Raw genomic sequence first — 23,063 nt, 5'->3', positions numbered from 1 at the left:
TTCACCAAGTCAATAATTTTTATAAAAAGAAGACCCGCTGAGTGCATCAACTTTATTTGCTGTATATATCTTTTGGATTGTTAGCACCCGGGCATATTGCAACTGCTTCCAGTGCGTGTAAGCGCGTTACATTTTATATTTTTTGTGTGTGTAAATATATATTATAATTTTGTTTTTTCTTTTCTTGGAATGTAGCACCATCCACCTCTGTATCTCCCACGGCTCCTTCAAAAAAAGGAACATTTGATGCCGCCAGCTTCATTGGGGGAATAGTCCTCGTCCTGGGTATACAAGCGGTCATATTCTTCTTGTACAAGTTCTGCAAGGCCAAAGACAGGAATTATCATACTCTTTAAAGACTGCCATTCGTCGAGTGCTTGCCAACATTGCTCAAACCAAATGTTTTACAATGAGGAAATTTCTCATAGAGGAATGTACCAGAAAGATGCTTTCTCTACCCTTGTACAATAACTTTATATTGTGTGCCATAATTCTCCAGAAGGAAGCTTGTACCAGTTTTATTTTTCTGCCAATTGCATGGCTCTCGGCAGCATCCCAAACTTTTTTTTATGGTGCCAGTTTTGTACCATGGGTAAGTTAAAATTATGAATATGTAAATTCAGTTGAAGTTAACATGATGGATAATGACCCTATTTTAAAAAAAACACAACACGTTTTTATAGACATAAATTCTGTATTATGCGAAAGGCTCAGTGGGGTAGTTCAGAACACTAAGGGTAAGGATATTTTTGTTTTTCTCCCATTTGATATGCCTCTAAAATTGTATCTTATTTTATCAGCATGGAAATCCAACGCAGGTTTCTAAGACAAATGGAGTTATGTGACCTTTTTGTCCTTGCAAAGTGCACCTTATATTTGAATGAATGTAAGGTCTTGGTACTTGTGCCTTACGGTTGTAATGAAAGTATCACAGGTTTTTCAGTCTTTGGAGTTATGGTGGTTTCCATAAAGGAAAAACATTTTGTGCAATTGCTCCAAAGTATTGGCTCCAGTATAGAATCTTCAGGCCTTTTTCTGTCTTGTTTTAAAGCATTTTACCAGTAGAACCAGGTGCTTGTGGCAAAACATATTTCCAAAGGTGTTTTGGGAACTGAAGGTTTCAGCTGCCTTATTGTCTGGATGCCCAGGAGGGCTTTTGGATCATCGGTTAATTCTCAGAAGAATGAATATCATCCGTACTTTGTTTAAATTTTTTTTTTTATTTTTTTTTTTACTATGCTTGGCAGACAGAAATATTCATCCCCTGTAGGGTAAAAAACACACTTTTGCAGGAGAACTGAACATTTAATCTCCCTGTCATCACTTTGAATTATGAAGACCACAAGAAAAGCTTGGTCAACCATGCATGATGCCCAGTTATATGTTGACCCTTTATAATTAATACTCGCAACAGTTGGAATGTTCAGAGATATATTAAACAAGTGGTGCATTTCACTATATCAGCTTCTTGAAATTATATAAGGAACCGTGCAATCCAGAGCAGTTAAAATTAAACTCCTTATTGGTAAAGTGGTTAGAAGAAATCAGAACCCTTTATCTGATCTTGTTTTTTCTTTTATTATTATTATTATGGGAATGCGCAAGGGAAAAATGCTTAAATGAAGAACATGTAGATAATCTATTTCCTTGTAATTGCAAGCTCTATAGCAATAGATGTTAAATCACCAGTGTGAATTGCACTATGCTCTGTGAATCTTCTAATCTTTTGATGACTTGCAGAATGTTTTTTTCTTTTCATGTTAGATTTAGTAGTCAGATAATTGTACAATAGCACCGTGTATCTGTTCAGATTTTACAAACTCAATTTAGAAAGCAGATTAATAGAATGTGTTGGTTTTTAGGAACGTACCTGCAAATGCTAAGTGCCTTAATCCGAATTCATCCTATACCACCTGGTTTAGGCAACATAAAAACGGTGTACATCTACACGCTTTGTGTTTAAAACTTTCAATCAAAGAAAAAAAAAAAAATGATCAAATTTAAAGTAATGAAACTATCTTACTCCACATTGTGCATTCAAACGATGGCCTAGAGTGAGCCTGCTAGGGCACGGGTCCTTGCCTACAAGTTATCACAAATTAACCTGTATTTTTGTGTTAAGGGTTTCTTGCCGTCGGTGAGCAAAAAATGGTTAATCAATAATTATTCTGTCATTCTATCTCTTTAGAGCTGATCCTAGTGCTTGTGCGATATAACCACGAATCGTGTGAAAATGCACCTTCAAACATATTGAATGCGGACGCATAGCGGTATACTTATTCATAATTCCATTTGAGTCCATTTGCACGTGATTTCATCATTGCGTGTTTTTACGTTGACTCGAGCCCACAAGCTTAGTACATACCATTTATAAAAGCGTGCACGTTATAGGTGCAGCGCTATTAGAGTTAATGCAGTGCCGTTTTATTTCTTGACATTTCTTGGGCATTGTTTTTATTTAGCGCAGAAATCTGTCTGTTTTCTGTTGCCAATAAGTGATGTCTGTTTTCATACCCTTGCCTGTTCTTTCCTTTTTTTGCCAGTTAATATGCATTGATTTTATTCAGTCAGCGTTTTGATGGTTCCCGGTTGTTTGGCATAGAAGTGTACATGGTCACTGGCTTGTCAGGAAGGGCAGTGGCTTTTCCATTACTTTTAGTTTATTCAAAATAGTTCAGGTGTATCTTTCCTTAATAGCCCCCCTCCCACCACCACCACCACCAGTCTGTAAATATATTTGAACATTTTCTCAGTATGACTGTGAGCTGGACCCGTGACTAACTCTGGACACGCATCTCCAACATGCAGCGCTGCATAGGTAATTCTTTAGAATGAACACTTTAATGGCTAGCCAGACAGCGCAGATTGGTACCCAATTGTCTTACTCCTTCAGAATGCGCGTTCCAAAAGCCCAATAAACACATTGCAGGATTTTGGGGGACTGTCTGCACACTACTGTACCTTCATGGCTTTGTAAATAACACCAATATCATTTTTTGGAAGTCAACCTACACACTAGTATCGCATGTAATCATAAACGACAAAATGTTACTTTCCAAATGTCTGAAGAGAAAGGAATTTTAGACCTGAAGATACACATTGTCATGGTGTTGAAGCTCTCCTCATGTGTCTAGCGGGCACATGCTAGAAAACTCCTGTGCCAAATTGGTTTGTTATAATGTGGCCTTCTTGAAAGATTTGATGTGAATTGTCTGATTTCTGCAGTTACATAAGCTTTTTGAAAGACTTTGTTTTTTTGAGCTCTGTTAAAGATCAAAAATGCCTTCTAGTAACTTATGACTCTGTCACCATAAATGCATAATTCGGTTAACAGAAAATCTGCAAATAAAGTTGATTTTTTTGTTGTTGTTGAAAACAATTGAATTTGTTGGATTGTTACATCATTATTAAGAATAATTAATCCCTTAATGACAGCACGTACATGTACGGGCTCAAAATGCATTGTTTTCAATGGGTTTAGGGACCGCCCATTGTCCTGGATGTTATACCTAAAATGTGAAATGCATAGCTTGTGAACATACAGTTCAACTGATAAGATGTATTATACTGAAAACAAACAACCTTTTTGTTTAGGGAGCACACACTTCTACTGTTACATGGAACTGTGGGTTTTGACACTGGAATCAACACTTTTTAAAAAAAATTTTTTATAACAATAGCAGTTTATACACAAGCTAATAATTGTAGAGCAACTAAATAACAATCTTCTGTTTGGTTTAGTAGATTCAGGCAGCCACAATGTCCAATGCCGTTCTCATGGATTTTCTTCTAATATTCAGGTGCCTTAGGTTGGCCACATGGAGTGTCAGGGAACCTGTCCTGTGCTCAATCAGTAGCAGTTTCTCCCCATAATCTCTCAATGCTGAGCAGTTGGTTAGGTGTGTCGTGTAAATTATAGATAGCCATCATCTCTGAAAGCTGGGCCTAAAATTCAATATATATGATGCCTAGAGTTGGTGTCTTCCCCGAGACTTGGTCTATTGAGCCGACCTCCTAGTATCTTTTCTGTATGCGTCATTTCCTCTCCGATCTGCCTTTTCCCACTGTGCCTACCTTATTCTTTATGGGTGTCACAATTTTAGTAGCTGTGAGGCTTCTAAATTGAACAGAAACTTACAGCCAGACAAAAACCCTCCAACAATGCAGTTATACCAGCTGTGTTGTTTTTTGTGTAATATAATCTACTGCCTGTCCGTTCAGATGATGATAAAGGTGCCATTATTTCTCTTTGGGGTTTATTAAACCATAGCACTGGTGTCCATGAGTTGTAGATTCAACTGCCTGAGTTCATTAAGCATTATAAAGGGGACATCTACTAAACTGGTTAAGATTCGGGCATATCTCAGCTGTGCATAGAATATGTACTGTACTTTCACTACTAAAAGTAACTGGCGTTAGCTGCCTGTTTTCATACACAAGCAATGGTCATAAGCGTCACAGAATCGACACGACATCTGTCCTTTCGGCATTTACTTAGACACTTTGTCATTTACTGTTTTTTGTCTGCAGAAATGAGAAGCAGTGTCCCATCATGCGGAAGTCCCAGTTCTGTTTAAATAACTGGGGCAATAACACACAAGAAGGGTAAGGCTTCTTTTCACATGCGAAAATGCATCTATTAAAGTGAATTATACATTTTATTTGTAGCATGGTTGCATACAGTATATTAAGACACCCAGAAATAGCCTGGCTCCTGAAGCTTTGAGAATGCATGGGGTATTTCTCCACAGCCATAATACACCGATGTGGTTATCCGTCATCTACAGGGGACAGAGAACGCCGATTTGTTCATTTACTTTTTATCCGTAGCTCGTGAAGCTGTGTGAGGATGGCCTGAGATGTACTAGACCTCAATTCTGTTGCTCTGTTTCTGAATCTGCTTGGCACCTAAAAGATACAAGTCAATATATGATCATTTGATGTCAAATCTAACATTTGGAACTTAGTAATCATCAACATAATAGCACTCGCATAATACTATTGCTTAAACAGTTCATGTATCATAAAGGGTTCCTTAAAATTGCATTAATAAGGCATGATGACAGCCTGCACTTTCCCATGGCAGCAGACACCAGTCCACCTTCACTGTTCATATGATCGGTCATTCCCTTCCATCAGGGAGCATTGCCGAAAGCAACAGACACCTGAAAAAGAGTGCTTAGATCCTATTGGGATGTCTAATTAAAAGCTGCGCTGGCTGATCTCATACGTTGGGAACAGGAACTAACTTTCCAGGAAAACCTTGAATGGAAGTTGTGTTTTTTGCACTTGTGTATAAAACGTCCCCCTCTCTGCATCCTACTAAAGTACCGGTATTTAATGTTAGTATTCATTAGACTGCTTTTACTGTATTTGTAATATTTCCTACCCTCAATATGTTATTGTTTTAATAGTTAAAGGAAACCTGTCAAATTGTCTATCTTATCTGATATTAAAAGGGACCCCCAAAATGGTATCACAAGATTCACCACGTTAAAATGAGTTTACAAAAATATTCAGTAGTATGATGTTGTAGGAAAATCTCACAACAGACTGCATACATTTCTGGAAAGCCGAGGCTAAAAAGACATGCTAAAGAACAACATGAATCCAGACCAATACTGCTATACAGGAATTATATTAGTTTTAACTGGAAATAGATACAAATTTCAAAGCCAGAATATCGTGTGTGTGTGTATATATAATTTATATATTATGTACTCCGGTATCACTCACAGTCTTAGGCCTCTGTATTTTGATGTCCATTTGGTTATTGAGCTTGACGTCATCTGCTAAGTAGTCTTTAAGGAAATCCACAGATGCCCCGAGATCGTAATGAGGGCATGCTGGAGAGACACGAGAGGAGACTAAAGAAAAACATAATTGAAAGCTTTTTATTAAAATACATGACCCGGACAAGAAAACAATAAACATTTTTAAGATGCTGCGCAAATGCAGCAAAATATTATGAACTACAGATCAAACAAAATTGAACCTTAGCCATTAAGGGCTCATTCTTATGGGCAAAGCTGGATCATGTTCAAGACTTTGCACTAGCTCTGTAACGTGGAAGGCTGATAAAGAGGCCACTGAATATTAGCCTTTCGGAACAGTTAAGGTACTGGTTTCCGTTTTTAAAGAGGAATGTTATTGTTGAATTATTTCTTATTACAAAAGGTGCGGCCAACACAAGTGACTAAGCCGGTCATTGATGATCAAACCACATGGCTATGTGTTGAGACTATGTATTTGATGCTATTCGGGTTCGCTGAAACCTTTGTAGACTAACTTTACACAATCAATAAAAAATAAAATTAAAAATGCAAACTTTACAAAAAACTTTAAATCTTGAAGAATTTTGGAATCTTTACACTTTTTTCAATTCAGAACAGGATCGTTTTTTGAAATGCTTACGGTGACATTAGTGTATCTTATTTCTCTTTAATGTCAGAAGGCTAATACGTTTCTTACTTTGTTTGAAAAACATCAATTCTCTCTCATGAAACAGGCCACAGAATTTCTAGTCTTACAAAAATGTTGAACCAATCAAATCTCCATTACCTGCTGAATGGCTTCTTGTGCTGCGGGATAAGGCAGAGGTAGGTGGCTTTCTCATTCCTAAGAGTAAAGCAAATTATCATTAACCCCAGCATAACCTATAACTTTGGAGTTATAATAAATAAATAAAATAAATAAAAAATTGCATATTTAAGGATTTTTCAAGTGAATTGATTAAAAATGAAATTGCCAGATGGTAAACTTTTGCTATAAGGAACATACATGCAAGTTTCTAGCAGACATTGATGGGTATCCATGCGTATACCTGAAACCAGCATGCTATTAGATCACAGAAAGGTATGGGTGGTGGGGGTTTCTAGTATTTTGGCTACCACTATAAGCAGAATACAGATCTATATAATATGCAATAGAGGGGTTCTAGAGATCACATGTTGAAGAAGGTATTTAAGCCTATTCATCAGTTTGAAGACAAGTCTTCATACAAAGACACAAGAAAAATGCTTTTAGGTATCTGCAGATGAGCTGCAATTTGACTTTACTGGACATGTCTAAGATGCTTAAGAAGTTATGTCTCACCGGCAGGTGAACTTCGCATTGAAGAGGATATTTCCAGATCATAGACTTGAGTCTGTAATTCATCCACTCGTTGGAAGGCATCTAGTTTCATGGTACGTTCCTGCATGAGCTGTGATTTTATCTAGGCGACAGACCAGAATGACCGGCACGTAGTATACATTTATATGGACTGATCTGAATAAGGTGAGGAGCATTTACTGTGTGGGTTATCACTGGTTCCAGCTTATGTGATAGCATTAGGCCTTCTGTAAATGATTTAGTTTATGTTAGTACCCCACAGCTACTAATACTTAAACCTGTTCGTAGAGGCTAGGGCTGTTTTGCTTTCCTTTAGATTACATCACTATATCCCTAAAACCCTGGTGCTACAGGTGCATCCTTCCAGCTATTTGGTTCAAATAATTCAAACGTATCTGGTTCCTAGATTTATGCCACAAAAACAATATTTGGTTTCAGACTGAACTAAGAGGTAACAAGAAACATGCATGCTTTACCCAACTTTCACTAGAAGTGGCTGTTACCTGCTTTACTTCTTTTTTGATCTTGCTTTGCTGGATCTGACTCATTTTTGTAGCTCTATCAGCCTCCTCAGCCAGGCCACGGAGCTGGTACTCTTTCTGCTCAATGTCTTCCAGCAGTTTGTCCATGCTGGCAGACTTTATGCTTTCCAGCTGCTGTCTGCTCCTTGCCTGCTGTGAGTGTCTATGCTCGGACTCATCCAACAACTGTTTCTGTGGACCAGGTATAAAGAAGTCATGAAATGATCACACCCTTGTTACATCCTTCCAAAATGACGTCATTATTAGTACTTTATATTTACTGTATATTCGCCTTTTTAAAATATAATTCCAAATGGAACAAGAATCATTCTACAATCTCTATTTTTATTAAAACTTTAAAAACTAGTTCACACACCCTAAAACAAGCATTATAATTAAATAGATAACGTATGAATATTTTTATTATTGTTGCTTATGCAATAGAAACATAGAATTTTATGATGATAAGAACCATTCGGCCCATTCTAGTCTGCCCATTTGATAGATCTTGTTCTAGAGTCAGGATACCTTTATTTGTAGAGATGTAGACGGTGCAGAGTTATTAAGGGTTCTATAGGTCAGGGCCAGGTGTCTGAATTAGATTTTGGAGGGTATGGGGAGCTAATGGAATGATTGGCACAATGAGACAGCAGGTGAAAATTAGTCTAGCCGCAGTGTTCACAACAGTGACAAAAGGCACGGGAAACCAGTAAGTAGGGGGCTGCAATAGTCTGTACTACTTCTGAAGGAGGGCTGTAAAACTTCCATTCATTTGGACCATTTCTTTTGTTGTTATCGCATCAAGATTATTTTTCAAACTCTGTACCGTACCAGTATCACTATATATATATTATGTTTATATATATTGATGTTTTTCTATGTCCTGTGGATGTAAACATTTTGTAGTAGAGCTCATTTTTTTCTCCTAATATTTCAATAAACACCTCTCTCTCTCATGAAATAGGCTACTTTGGTATCAAACGAGTAAAAAACATTAACTCCATCTACCTGTTTGCCCAGCTGTTGTTTCAATTTGCTGTTCTCAGCCTGTGTCCTTGTCAGAGCAGTCCTTACGACCATCAGCTGCTGACGTAGCAAGCTCACCTCTTGCTCAACAACCAGCTTTAGTTTCAGGCCCTCCTTTCTATTCTGAACCGCTTCCTGTGAAAATATGAACACGATATCAGCGTTTGTTCTAGAAGTACAGATTAACTATGATTTATGTCACATTGATAAATTCAGCAGATGCAAATAAACAATTGGGAGAAACTATTTTGCGAAGATGTGTCCATTTCTTTGGAAAACCGTTATGTGAAATACCTATGTTTGTATGGTTTTGTTTTAAGTTATGTTTTTTTTATATTTGGTTTTGTTTTAAGTTATTCTTTGTTTTTAGCTATAAGCGCAATAAAGAATTTCTCCTAGGGGTCTAATCAAAGTTGATACCTTTTATTGGGCCATATAGAAAATATTGGATAGTCCTGTAAGCTTTCGTGATGACCAAGGTGCTTTTTTTTTTTAGATCCATGTTGAGAAGTCATCTCTGAGGTCCCCAAAGCTTATGTGACGTTTTCCAATATTCTTATGGAGGACTATACTATAAACATGCACACTGGGTGCATATTTTACTAATAAATTTCTTCTGTCATAATTTGCTTTGGTTTTCTGGGCATACCTCCTTTGTAATTGCTGTTTGCTCCTCCTACATCTGATTTATAAAAGCAAAAAATTGTATTCACAATTAAAAAATAACAAGATGGTAAGAGCTAACTTAGGGTACCTCTTCAGAACTTCTGAGTTTCTTACGTAGTTGACCTTCTTTGGTTGTTATTTTCCAGTGATTTAAAGCCTTTAATTTGCAAACTAGAGATTGTAGTCCACTGTTTTCATCTCTTAGAGACTGCAGCTTGTCATGCTGAATAAATAGACAGAACAGACAGTTATTCCACAATATGTAATACATTAGCAAGGAGATTACAGGGAAGGCAAATATTCCCTTAAACAGAGTTGGACCAAACATACCATGCTTCTTAAGTCATAGGCTACAATACAACCATTTTCAATGGCATCACATATGGAATAAAAGTTATAAACTACTAGAAGTTTAACATAACCATGTTTTGAAATACTGAGTAATCCAGTAATCTATCCTACGGACATGGCATTTCAGGTTTATACAGCACAAACCTGTAGAGGTTATGTCCTCCGTTCAATACTGAAATGCAATTCTGTAGGCTCGGGAACATTGCATGACTGTATGACATAAATTACATATGATATGTATGTGTTTTCCACGGGATTAGGATCAGATGGGCTAATCAGGGGCTTCTCTTCCCCCATAAAGTCGATGCCATAAGTATTTTAAAACAATTTTAGGTTTTGGCAGTATAATTCAGCTAGATCTGCTTTTAAAATGACGTGTCCTTTTTTTTCTAAATATTTAAATAAGGTGTTTTTTAAAGATATTTAGATATATCAAAGGGTGTTACATATAAGATTGGCATATTGATTTAGTCCCAAAACTTACCATGGCCAAAGTGTTTCTCAGATCATTGTCATCTTTCTTTGAACCATATTTCTTCTTTAGAAGGATTATGTCATCTATACCTTCTTTCCTGACTTCACTGATGAGTCCCTTCACCGTCTTGTTCATGTTAAAATGATAATCATCTATTTTCGACTGCAACATGAACACGAAGGTATGTGTGAGTGATAGCTTTACAATGTGTATAACTGCTTGTACATCATCATGCTATGACATTTGTTAATACATAAAGTTCCATTATTTGCTGATATAATTTATTGTTTCCGTGACAGAATCAGGGCCAGTCCTGCCATATAGGCAAACATGGTAGTTGCATAGGGCTGTGAGCTGATAGGGGCATCTTTTTATCCAATGTTAGCAAGCAAGTGCATGCAGGACAGACAAGCTAGAGCCATTGTGTGACCAGGCCCTGTAGGGTTCACATGAAGCACATATTGTGATAACAAGATCTGTAGTTTAAAGAATGGATATATGCCTGAAAAAACCCACATACCTTCAAATTTACACATGTCGCAAATAAAGTGGCTACTAGAGCCTCGTATTCACCCTGCACCTTCTTCGTGATCTCTTCTCTAACCACGAGAGCCTGTTCTTCTAGATCTTGCAGCTTGTTTCTGAGAGCTGTTATTTCAATAATGAGTTCATGACTCAGGTCAGCTGCCTAATGAATAACAAAGGGTATCATTAAACATGGCATAGTAAGGGCATTTTTCTTCTGTTCTTCCACTTTGTGTTCATCAGCTAAGGAAAGGTAGTGGATTAAGGTCTCATTGTCATTATTTTTGATTTCCCTGAATTTTCCCTGTGTGTGCTACATTTTTCCTACTGTTCATTAGGAGAGATTTGTTACTCTTTCATTAGTGGGAACAGAATCATTGGTTAGAGTGTTAACGTCTAGAGCATATTATCCTCTTACCAACATCATGTTAACTGTTAAATAATGTTGACCATTGGCTGTAGACAAATGAATTCACCTCTACCCAGTGAAGTAATGGAAAGTGTGGTTTACAGTACCCTTCTTGATGTGATTATAACAAAACTAATGATGTCTTTGGCCATACACCTAAACTTTTTGTGCAGGTCACAGTGGTAGTTTCACCTGATTGTGAAAATAAGTAATATCATCAAGGTACTTTATGTATGTCTGATTCTAAAATCCCCAGTTTTATGGCAGACAGGAGGCTCCTATTATGCTTATATCTTTCTTTACTTTCAACAGCAGCAAAGGTAATATACAAGTTAGTTAGAGAAAAAAAAAAATGAACAGGTAGGTGTAACCAAACATGCTATATGCATAGGTAGTCCATTACCCAATCAGGTCTGGTAGACAGGTATAGTGGCAGTTGAACCTTATAGCTCCTCCTCTTTCTTTGCTGCTGTTCGGACAGTAAAGTACAATTACTTTACTCTCCTTCATTGTTGTATATTTATGAGATATTATACTGATTATTCCTACATTTATTCACTACGTTTAAATATTTATTATAGTATTATATTCTCCAATTTTTATATATTAAGTTTTATTTTCTTATAATTTATTTCTCTTACACCCTCGGCGGGACACGCCTCTCATTTCTATATTAGTTTCTAGGAATTAATTTCACTTTGTCTCCACTTTGTCCATATTGCTCGCACCATCCCTCCTTTTCGTTTACCCGCCCTTAATTTACACTCAGCTGGTGATCAGCTGCTTTGCGTCCCCGCCCATCTTCCTCACAGTACCTCAGCAAGACAAAAAGGCTCACTTGTAGCAATTTGCTTCAAATACTAGCAATTTGTTTCTATTTACCTAGCTTTCTCTACAACCTACCTATACTTTACAATTATTATTATATACTGTTTCTTTTTGCCTCCTTATCAGCAAATCAGCAAAAAGACCTCTAGTGACACTGTTCATTCTGCACATACTATTGACAGTGACAAACTATCTGAGTCACTTAATAAATCTGTTTCCTCTGCTGTTATTACGGCCATGTCCTCCATACAGGAAACACATAGAATCAAAATCTATGGCAGATGCCATATCTGTGTCCCTTCTTAGGGAAAGGTCATTTCACACTCCTGCTACCCGAGAATGTTTCTGGTCTGCAGAGGAGTCATCCAAAGACCTGGCTAAAGGTTTTAAGAAACCTGGCAAAGCCTCAGAAAAGAGGAAACACTGCTCTGACACACAAAGCGCACTAAATGCCAAAACAAGGATAGAGATCAGGATACAAATTATGAATCGCTGTCACACCACAGCAATACAAAAAGTGTGTCTAAATCACACAAAAAAACCTCCATCCGTGAGGAAGAAAAACGGAAAAAAAAAGGATCACGCACCAAACCAGACTCATACAGAACCTCTTCTGATGAAAGTTCGGATTCCAACTCAGAGTCGGATGCCTCTATAGAGGAAATATCCTCAAACTCCTTTTCTGATGAGGCTGACCTTACACCAATTGGTGAATCTAACGATGACATAGCCTTAGATGCTAAAGGGAAACCCTATTTTGATCCTATTAATATTAAACACCCTCGTTCATCAGAATGGGTGCCATCATCTCATCTGGCTAAATACCTAGAGATATGGCTTAGAAAGCCTCTCGATATGGCTGCTCGCAACAGATCCATGAGATCATGCCAGGATAAACTTCTTGACCTCTTGGGTCCTTTGTCAAAAATTTGCGAGCTAGCGGAAGAATCTGCAAATTCTGGAACCCCAGTCAATACAGAGATATTGAGAGGCTGGTCACAAAGGGCTGCAGCTCCAGGCCCCTACCTTAAAATAGGCCCAGTCAGGACCGAACTGACTGGGCCTATGCGGCCTCTACGGGCGCATTAACGCAGGGCATAAGGGGCACCTGCCCCTTAAGCCCGCCGCAACTGCGACCGGGTCCGCCACTCTAAGGGGTCGGGAAGCCCCCACCAGGGCTGGCCTTACGGGTGTGCGGCCGCACAGGGTTTAAATTAAAACATCTGGGTTTTGTTTTTTTTACTTTATTTAACATCCTCCATGTTAAATAAAGTTTTTGTTAACTTTATTTAACATGGAGGATGTTAAATAAAGTTTAAAACCCCCCCCGATGTTTTAATGTAAGCCCTGTGCGGCCGCAGACCCCTAAGGCCGGCCCTGGTGGGGGCTTCCCGGGCCCTTAGAGTGGCGGACCCGGTCGCAGTTGCGGCAGGCTTAAGGGGCAGGTGCCCCTTATGCCCTGTGTTAATGCGGCCGTAGAGGCCGCATAGGCCCAGTCAGTCCGGTCCTGCCGCCGGCCCGGCCGCAGTTGCTGCTTGCTCCGGCAACAAGGTAAGTAGGGTGAGGGAGGGGGGTGCAGTGAGAAGGGGCAGAGGGGGGGTTAGATAGTGAGAAATGGGGAGAGGGGATAGATAGTGAGAGGGGGTACATAGTGAAAAGGGGTACATAGTGAAAAGGGGGAACATAGTGAGAAGGGGCAGATAAGATGGGTAGAGGGGGTAGTGTGAATGCGTATGAGAATGAATGAATGAATAAATGTGTGGATGAATTATGTGAATGCGTATGACAATTAATGAATTCATGTGTGGATGAATTGCTTGAATGATTTGTGAGACTGCATTAATGAATGTGTTAATGATTTGTGTGAATGAGTAAATGCAAAGATGGTACATGAAGGGTGGGCTTTAACAATAAATAAATAAATAAATAAATATGGGCTGCTCGGGCTTAAATGCCCGGGCCTATTTTTTGTCCCAGTCCAGCCTGGCTGTATGCCTATTTGGAAATGTTAACACTGCGCTGGCCAGTGAAAGACGCAGGTCCTTATTAATGAAAATGGACCCTCAACTAACTTACATAGCTCATAAAGGACCAGGGCCATCAGCCGATGGTTACCTCTTCGGAGAAGCCTTAAAGAAATCAATAAATACGTAAAGGCTTTCTCTGAGTTAGACAAGGCCCGATCTAACCTTAAGAAGGTGTTCAACCCTAAGGTTTTTGGAAGGGCTGGGAAAGGCAGGGGCCGCTTTCCCAGCCGATCAACCAACTCGAAATACTTCTCAAAAGGCCCTTCTCAAGAAGGATTCCGCCCACACTCTGAATCCTACCATATCTCCCCTTTCTTCCCCTCAAGGGGAAGATCATGGAAGCCAAGAGGATAACGCGGATCAGGCAGATCCAGACCATATTCAGGTAGGCCATCTTCCTCTCCATTCTTCCCCAGTCACCTTAGGGGGCAGGTTAACACTTTTTTCCCATATTTGGACCTATATAACCTCAGACCCATGGGTCCTAGACACTGTCACTGGCTACAAAATAGACTTTTTCAAAACACCAACACAGATGTCTCTACCCTTTTCTCTAAAATTCTCCCTAGCGGACGAAAATCTCATTCGTTTGGAGATTCTCAACCTAATTCAGAAACAGGCCATCACTCAAATTCCCCTTTCTTCCCCGGGTTTTCTGAGCAACCTTTTTCTTGTGAACAAGAAAGATGGCGGCTATCGTCCTGTCATCAATCTCAAACAACTGAACAATTTTGTTCGGTACCACCATTTCAAAATGGAGGGAATTCATTTCTTACGAGATCTATTAATCCAAAACGATTGGATGATAAAAATAGACCTGAAGGATGCCTATTTGACTGTTCTAATTCATCCTTCACATCAACATTTTCTTCAATTCATATGGGAAGGTCAAAAATGGCCATTCAATTGCCTTCCCTTCGGCCTTTCTTCAGAACCATGGTGCTTTACAAGAATCTTGAAACCTGTCATAGCCCTCCTAAGAAGTCGAGGAATGAGACTTATCATCTATCTAGACGATATCCTTCTCATGTCTCAAGACCTTCATACCATTCACCTCCATATGAATTGGACAATCTCATTACTGACAAACCTGGGTTTCCTCATAAACGAGAAGAAATCCATTTTGACCCCTTCAAGGGAAGTAGAATTCTTAGGGTTCATCATCAATTCTCAGGAAGCAAATCTGAGTCTACCCTCAAAGAAATTAAAAACCATTCGGAAAGAAATCAGATCTATTCTCAACAAGGAGATAATCTCCCTAAAATCTGTGGTAAGGATTGTGGGTCTACTCTCTGCATCAATCCAAGCCATATTTCCAGCTCCCCTCCATAATCGCGCCTTTCAACGTCTCAAGGCAAGACATTTGAGAGAGGGCTTGGGATACTCAGACGAGATCTCATTAGATATGGAGGCCAAAGAGGAATTTCTTTGGTGGCTGAATCATGTTCAATCATGGAATGAGAAAACTATTTTCCGTTCCTTCCCGGATATAACAATAGAGTCAAACGCCAGCCGTATAGGCTGGGGGGCTCGCTGTGGTGCAAATTCCACATAAGGGAAATGGTCACATTCAGAATCCCACATGCATATCAATTATCTAGAACTTCTAGCGGGATCCTTTGCCCTCAAGAGTTCCATCAAAAAACAAAACAAATTGTTGTGTCCTACTCAAGATGGACAACATTACCGCAGTCCAATACATCAACAAACTAGGGGGTACGAGATCAAAACCTCTAGCCGATCTAGCAAAACAATTCTGTCACTTCCGCCTAGAGAGGAATATCTCCCTCAAAGCAGAATATCTTCCAGGTCTATCCAACACGATAGCAGACTGGAACTCCCGCTTCCTAGTAGACTACAGCGATTGGCGACTCGATCCCCAAATCTTTTATCAACTCAATTGCCTTTGGGGACCATGTCAAACAGACCTGTTTGCATCTCGCCTCAGTCGACATCTCCCACATTTCTTCAGCTGGCGTCCAGATCCGGAAGCTCTGGGGACGGATGCCTTCCTTCAGGATTGGCCATCGGGAACCAACTATGCATTTCCCCCATTCATTCTAATATCCAGAGTTCTTGTTCAAGTATCTGTGCAAAAATCTCACCTAATCCCGATCACCCCATGGTGGCCAGGTCAACCATGGTTTCCCCAGATACTAAACATGGCCAAAAACTTCCCACGGATCCTCCCGACCTTCCAATCGATATTATTAGACCCATCAGGGAACCCACACCCTCTTGTTCTGGACAAACAGTTGACATTGATAGCATGGCTGATCTCAGGCCATTCGAACCGAATCCAGAATTTTCAGCTTCTACTCAAAGACTACTGTCAGAAGCATGGGCCCCAGGTACCAGATCTAATTACAGATCAGCCTGGAAACTTTGGGTTCGTTGGTGCATGCAACGGGATCTGGATCCCATTCAAACATCTATCTCTCAAATCCTAAATTTCCTTTCTTTAGAATTTGACTCAGGTAAAGCTTACCGGACCCTGAATCTCTATCGTTCTGCCATTTCTGCCTACCATTCCCATATTAACTCTTTTCCTATAGGCAAACACCCTTTGGTTTGTAAACTTTTAAAAGGTATCAGATTTCAGAGGCCTCCACATCCAAAATACACAGACACTTGGAATGTTACTCTTATTCTAGATTTATTTAATTCATGTAATGATAATGATTCACTCTCTCTTAAATTGTTATCTTGTAAATTAACTGTTTTACTATGTTTAATTTCTTTTAAAAGAGTGTCGGATGTTAAAGCTCTAGATATATCTAACAGAACTTTTTCCCCTGACGGTGTTTACTTTAATATAACCAGACGTACCAAAACTAACCTTAAAAAGGTATTTTATCCCTGTTTTCCTGACCATCCTAAATTATGTGTCGTTCAATGGTTACAAACATATGAACTTCGCTTTCATAGTCTTAGAAGTTCGTCTTCCCAACAGTTACTAATCTCCTATTGTAAACCCTACGCACCAGTTACTTCTGCCACCCTAGCAAGGTGGGTCAGACTTATTATGTCCATGGCTGGTATTGACATCTCTAAATTCGGAGCACACTCCACTAGAGGTGCTATGTCTACCTTACAAGCAGGAGGCTCCTTAAATGACATCCTTAAAGCAGCCGATTGGTCATCGGCTTCTACATTTAAATCGTTTTATTACCGACCTCAACCTCATGTCTCTAGTGTTGTTTTATAGTTATACTTATGCTTTAAACCAGCATAATAGGAGCCTCCTGTCTGCCATAAAATTCCAGATTTTCCTAGTCTGGATGTCAGAAAATATAGATTTTATTAAAGACAGGAGGCGACTATTATCCCACCCTTTAACCCTCTCTGTTTGTTTTTTCTCCTCAGCTTGAGACGGACAAATACTACTTCATCGTTACAAGTTCTCCAGTTTTCTCTTCAGGAATTGTTTCTTCTCGTTGTTTATTCTACTAAGACATGTCCTCTCGCATCAAGAAAGAGGAGGAGCTATAAGGTTCAACTGCCACTATACCTGTCTACCAGACCTGATTGGCTAATGGACTACCTATGCGTATAGCATGTTTGGTTACACCTACCTGTTCATTTTTTTTTTCTCTAACTAACTTGTATATTACCTTTGCTGCTGTTGAAAGTAAAGAAATATATATTAATCTCTATTACTAATCCTCGAGTCTCTTTAAAATATCTTATCGCGGAATTTAAAGATTATAGTAAGGTCTCGAATTATAAAATGAATACAAACAAGACAACATTATTAGAAATTAATTTAGAAAACTTCCTAATCGAACAGATTAAAAAAGAATTTGATTTTGTTTGGGCCAAATCCGATTTTATTTATCTTGGTATATATATAACAAAATCTATGTCATTATTAGTTGAGACCAATTTTATCCGATTATTGAAATCAACAAACATTTGGCTAAAAGAATGGAGAAATAAAGAATTCTCCTGGTGGGGCAGAATAAATATACTAAATTCTTATATAGTTCCAAAATGGTCTTATTTGTTTTCAATGATCCCTTTAAGGGTGCCGGACTCATGGATAAGAATGCTACAGGCGAGTTTTGAATGCTTTGTTTGGAAAGCTAAGAAACCAAGAATAAAACTTGCTGTTATGGCACGTAAACCGAAGTATGGAGGCTTGGGTTTTCCCATTGTAAAAAATATATATCTGGCAAACATAATGGTTCATATTCACAGATTGCAGCTAGAGCACTCTATTAATGAAGGATGGTATGCAATTGAGATGGGAACAGATGGTATTAACAATTTGCATAATATTGTATGGTACCCCCTAACAGCAAAATCTCTTTTAAAAATAAAAAGTTCCAATTTAATTTTGGGACAGATTCTTCCAGTATGGGAGTCTATCAAGAAAAAATTAAATCCCAATAAAGGGATTCCGTCGTTTTCTAAACTCAAACTTGTAGAATCTTTTATTCCAGATATAAATCTTGATGAATGGAGAATTAAGGGTATACTTACTTTAGATCAACTACTGACCTCTGGGGGACCCAAACCTTTTTCTCAATTAATACAAGAATTTGGTGTATCTAGTGCTGATATATTTAAATACCTGAGAATGAAAAACCTTTTGTTGAAAGACCTATGGAAACCCAGCCGAGAGTTGTCAACTCGTTTAACCCCTTAATGACAATTGCCGGTCCTGGCACGGCACGGAAAAGCATGTGCTTTACGACAATTGACGTGCCAGGACCGGCACGTCTTTAAACGGGTGCAGAAAGCGATCTACTATCGCTTTCTGCACCCAAAAAGCGTTGCTGAATGCCTCGACCTCGAGGCATTCAGCAACGCCGCGATCGGCACGAAGGGGCCATCTCTGGCCCCTCCACGGGGCGTCAACATCCGCCATACTTTGTATGGCGGCGGACGCCCGTTTTAAAAGCGTTTAGGAGGCGATCGACGATCGCCTCCTAAACTTAAATGGTGTCGCTGGAATGCCTCGATCAGGAGGCATCCAGCGACACCAAACACTAACCTTTTGATGGGCTGTGACCGCTCCGGAGAGCGGTCACAGCCGCAGCTGCCGGCAATCTTCGCCATCAAGGAAGATGGCCGCCGTCCTGTAACAGGAACCACAAATTTTAAAAGTTCGCTAGATAGTCCATACCATCTAGAGAACTTTGGCTCCACTTGCAGGTTGAATACAGGTACTGCATTCACCATGCAAGTCAATGGAGCCCAGCTTTCTAATCACAGTGTGATTAGTAAAAATAAATTAAAAAATAAAATAAAATTAATAATAATTAGAAAAAAATAGTAAAAAAACAGTAAAATGTAAAAATCATTTCCCACTGATGTCACTATCAGGGGAACCTCCAAGTTGAAAAAAAATGTTAAATTTGTTTTTAAAAAAAATAAAAAAAAAATATATATATATATAAAAAATATATTTTTGTGAGCAAGTCCTAAAATTAGCATATTAGCTTAAAACAATTCTCGCATGGAAAGAGTTAAAATACTGGCATATTAAATGCCCGTGGGGTGTCTACTTTTAAAAAATGTATGATTTGATGGGGTAAATTGAATGGGCCAGGTTCAACAACGTCCCAATTAACACGGGGGGGAGGATGACCACACATCTAATTTCCAATTAGAAAAATGCACACGTACCAAATGTGGCCTTTTAGTTCCCCCCAAAAATGACACACCCATGCATGTGGGGTATCACTGCACTCAGGAGATGTTGCTGAACACATTATGGGGTGTCGTGTGACAGCGGCATATACCAGGAGCTGTAAATTCATACATAAAGTAGGTGTGTGTGGGAAAAATACACACACAAAAATATTACTGCAAACTTTGAAAAAATGCTGGTGGTAAAATATGTGCATGCAAAGAGTTAAAATACCAGCATTTAAAATACCCTGTGGTGTCTAGTTTTGAAAAATATATGGTTTTGTTGGGCACACTGAAATGGCCTGGCTCAAAGATGTACCAAATAGGGCATGGGCAGTGGATCCCAAATGCCAAAGTTCAACATTGAAAAAAGCGCATGCCCCAAATGTGGCCCTTTTGCCCCAAAACAGCCAGGCAAAATCATTCATGTGAGGTATCGCTGTACTCAGGAGATGTTGCTGAACACATATTGGGGTGTTTTGTGATAATGACATATACGAGAACATTTTAATTCATACCTGAATTAAAATGTGTGTGGAAAACCAAATGCAAAAAAATGACTACCACAAAGTTTGACAAAGACTGGTGGTAGATATGGTGCATGGAAAGAGTTAAAATACTAGCATTTGAAATACCCTGGGGTGTCTAGTTTTCAAAAATATATGGGTTTATTGGGCACACTGAAATGGCCCGGCTCAAAGATGTACCAGATAGGGCATGGGCAGTGGATCCCCAAATGCCAAAGTTCAACATTGAAAAATGCACATGCCCCAAATGTGGCCCTTTTGCCCCCAAACAGCCAGGCAAAATCATTCATGTGGGGTATCGCTGCGCTCAGGAGATGTTGCTGAACACATATTGGGGTGTTTTGTGATAGTGACATAAACTAGAACATTTTAATTCATACCTGAAGTAAAATGTGTATGACAAAACAAATGCAAAAAAATGACTACCATAAAGTTTGACAAAGACTGGTGGTAGATATGGTGCATGGAAAGAGTTAAAATACTAGCATTTGGAATACCCTGGGCTGTCTAGTTTTCAAAAATATATGACTTGATGGGGTAAATTGCATTGGCCGGGTTCAAAGATACCCGAAATGGCACATGAGGGGAAGAATTACCAGATTTGGAAAAAATGGCTTTGAAATAGCAAAACGCTACCTGTACTTATTGCCCCATAATGGGTAGAAAAAAGCAAAAAAACATAAAAACATTGGGTATTTCTAAACTCAGGACAAATAGTAGAATCTATTTAGCAGGTTTTTTCATTACCTTTTATAGATGAGTAAAAGATTTTTCAACTAAAAGTTAGAAACAGTCATTTTTGTCTAAATTTTTCACCATATTTTATACTTTTTTTAATAGTAAATAATATGATACAATCAAAACAATGTCATCTAAAGAAAGCCCTTCTTGTCCTGAAAAAAACAATATCTAATGTGTGTGGGTTCAGTAAACGGGAAAGAAGAAAATTACAGCTAAACACAAGCAGCGCAGAAATGTTAAAAAGGCCATTGTCACAAAGGGTACAAAAAGTAAAATCAGCCTTTGTCTCGAAGGGGTTAAAGAAAGTTTTTACAGGAAATGATGTAAACAAAGTGTTATCCAAGTGTTTAGATCTAATTAATCTAGCTATGCTTGATTATATTCCACATGTTATTAAGATATGGGAACAAGAGTTAGATATAAAAATTGATCAGGATAATTGGTACAGATCCTTACATGAGGTTACGAAATCTATTCATTCATTGTCATTGGCTGAAACTCAATTTAAAATACTAAACAGATGGTATTTGATACCATCAAGAATGCATAAAATGTATAGCAACTGTTCAGATATCTGTTGGAGATGTGGAATAGAAAGAGGAACCTTTCTTCATATTTGGTGGGACTGCGTGGGTGTGAAAAATCTATGGTCCAATATTTATGATTTCATTTTTGCTTTAAGAGCAAAATCTATTGCTCGAACTCCTGTAACGGCTTTATTACATTTAGTGTGGCCTAATTGTAGCAATAACGAAAAACAATTTTTTATTCACTGCTTTATAGCAGTGAAAATCACGATTGCCCGTTTATGGAAACAAAATACTTTAGCATCAAGGAATATGATTATTTCTCAATTGAACTATCAGATTAAAATGGAAAGACAGCTATATAGATCTTATTTTATTTCTGAAACAAAAGCTAAGAAATGGGATGATTGGCTAAAGAGGCTGGAAGAATATATGAAATAATGCCTGGGTTTGTTGACTAAGTAATTTCACCTATGCTAACTGGAAATGATTATTGGTTTATGATTATTCGGGGTCCACATTGCCTTCATAATTCCCAAATGCAGTTAAGAGATTTATGTATTTATTTACTTAAATGTATTATATTATTTTATATTATTTGTATTTATTATGTAATTTTTGTTTTTCTATTTTTCTTTTTCGTATGTGTGTTTTGGATAAATTGTGTATTCTTTTTAAATTGGAAAAAAAAAAATAAAAAAAATAAAGAGTATAATAAAAAAAAAAAAGAAAGTAAAGAAAGATATAAGCATAATGGTCGCCTCCTGTCTTTAATAAAATCTATATTTTCTGACGTCCAGACTTGGAAAATCTGGAATTATACGAATGTACCAAACTTTTGGGGAACATGTTCAATTAAAAATAAACCACCAGATCTTTGAAATATGAGACATATGTGTTTTCAAAAGCACAACTTAAAATATTAATATTTCACGTCTGAGCATAATTAAACTTTTTAACACACCTTGCATGAATTTTCTTCTACTTGCTTGAGTTCTCCGTGTAAGGCAAGCACCTCCTGCAAAAGACAGTGTGGGATGAATTAGTGCACAGCTTCTGCAGTTTGACTCAAGACTATCTATATTAATAAAGTAATTTCCTGGGCTCATGACTTTATGGGGGTAGCATTTTTTATTAAAATCAATACCATGAACACTAGAATGTCTAGCTGATGCTCAGAGGGCTAATCCTACTGGAAACCCATAGATTGCATTATTAATTTAATACTAATTGACACTATGGAGTCTATTCCATAGTGCAAGTAGATTTGAAATTACTGAAGTGCAAGTTGACTTGCAAGATGACTGAAACTAAGCAACTCATCTATTCACAAAAGTGAACTCGACTGCCAGCTAAACTAAGCTCCAAATCAAGTTGACTCTACTGACAATCTACAGTAAGGTATGAAACTTACTGAAAATCATGTAGGAGTTGACTTGGCATTGGACTGGTCAGGTGACTTGAAAAATGTACCTTAGCTCAAGAAAATCAGGAGAAAGCAAGTTGAACTCCTTTAATTATAATATATTCTTAACAGAGCTGCAAAACCTACTCTTCTGACTGATAGAATTCTCTTCTGATTGACACAATCTACTTGACTACTCAACATACAGACTTTACAGATCTCTAATCAGATCTCACCTAGAGTATTGTATACAGTTCTGGAGACCTTGTCTGGAAAGAGTTC

General features: G+C 38.3%; 1 protein-coding gene across 1 annotated transcript in view; it reads right to left on the bottom strand.

Annotated features, from left to right (window-relative positions):
- Nucleotides 1-227: 227 nt before the first annotated feature.
- The window catches only part of LOC149284613 (uncharacterized), a 56,632-nt gene continuing 33,796 nt past the window's right edge, over nt 228-23,063 (bottom strand). The window contains exons 38-48 of the mRNA XM_089496464.1: nt 22,341-22,394; nt 10,673-10,840; nt 10,162-10,314; nt 9,415-9,549; nt 8,643-8,795; nt 7,617-7,826; nt 7,096-7,216; nt 6,562-6,618; nt 5,737-5,867; nt 4,818-4,908; nt 228-319 (exon numbers count right to left, since the gene is read on the bottom strand). Coding sequence (XP_089352590.1) covers nt 228-319; nt 4,818-4,908; nt 5,737-5,867; nt 6,562-6,618; nt 7,096-7,216; nt 7,617-7,826; nt 8,643-8,795; nt 9,415-9,549; nt 10,162-10,314; nt 10,673-10,840; nt 22,341-22,394 — 1,365 coding nt within the window. The remainder of the gene's footprint in view (nt 320-4,817; nt 4,909-5,736; nt 5,868-6,561; nt 6,619-7,095; nt 7,217-7,616; nt 7,827-8,642; nt 8,796-9,414; nt 9,550-10,161; nt 10,315-10,672; nt 10,841-22,340; nt 22,395-23,063) is intronic.

Source organism: Sceloporus occidentalis, unplaced genomic scaffold (assembly GCF_023333645.1).
Source record: "Sceloporus occidentalis isolate IW3139 unplaced genomic scaffold, rSceOcc1.0.p SCAF_90, whole genome shotgun sequence".
NCBI classification, from domain to species: domain Eukaryota; kingdom Metazoa; phylum Chordata; class Lepidosauria; order Squamata; family Phrynosomatidae; genus Sceloporus; species Sceloporus occidentalis.
Note: the sequence above shows the minus strand (reverse complement) of the source record. Positions and strands in the feature narration are given on the sequence as shown.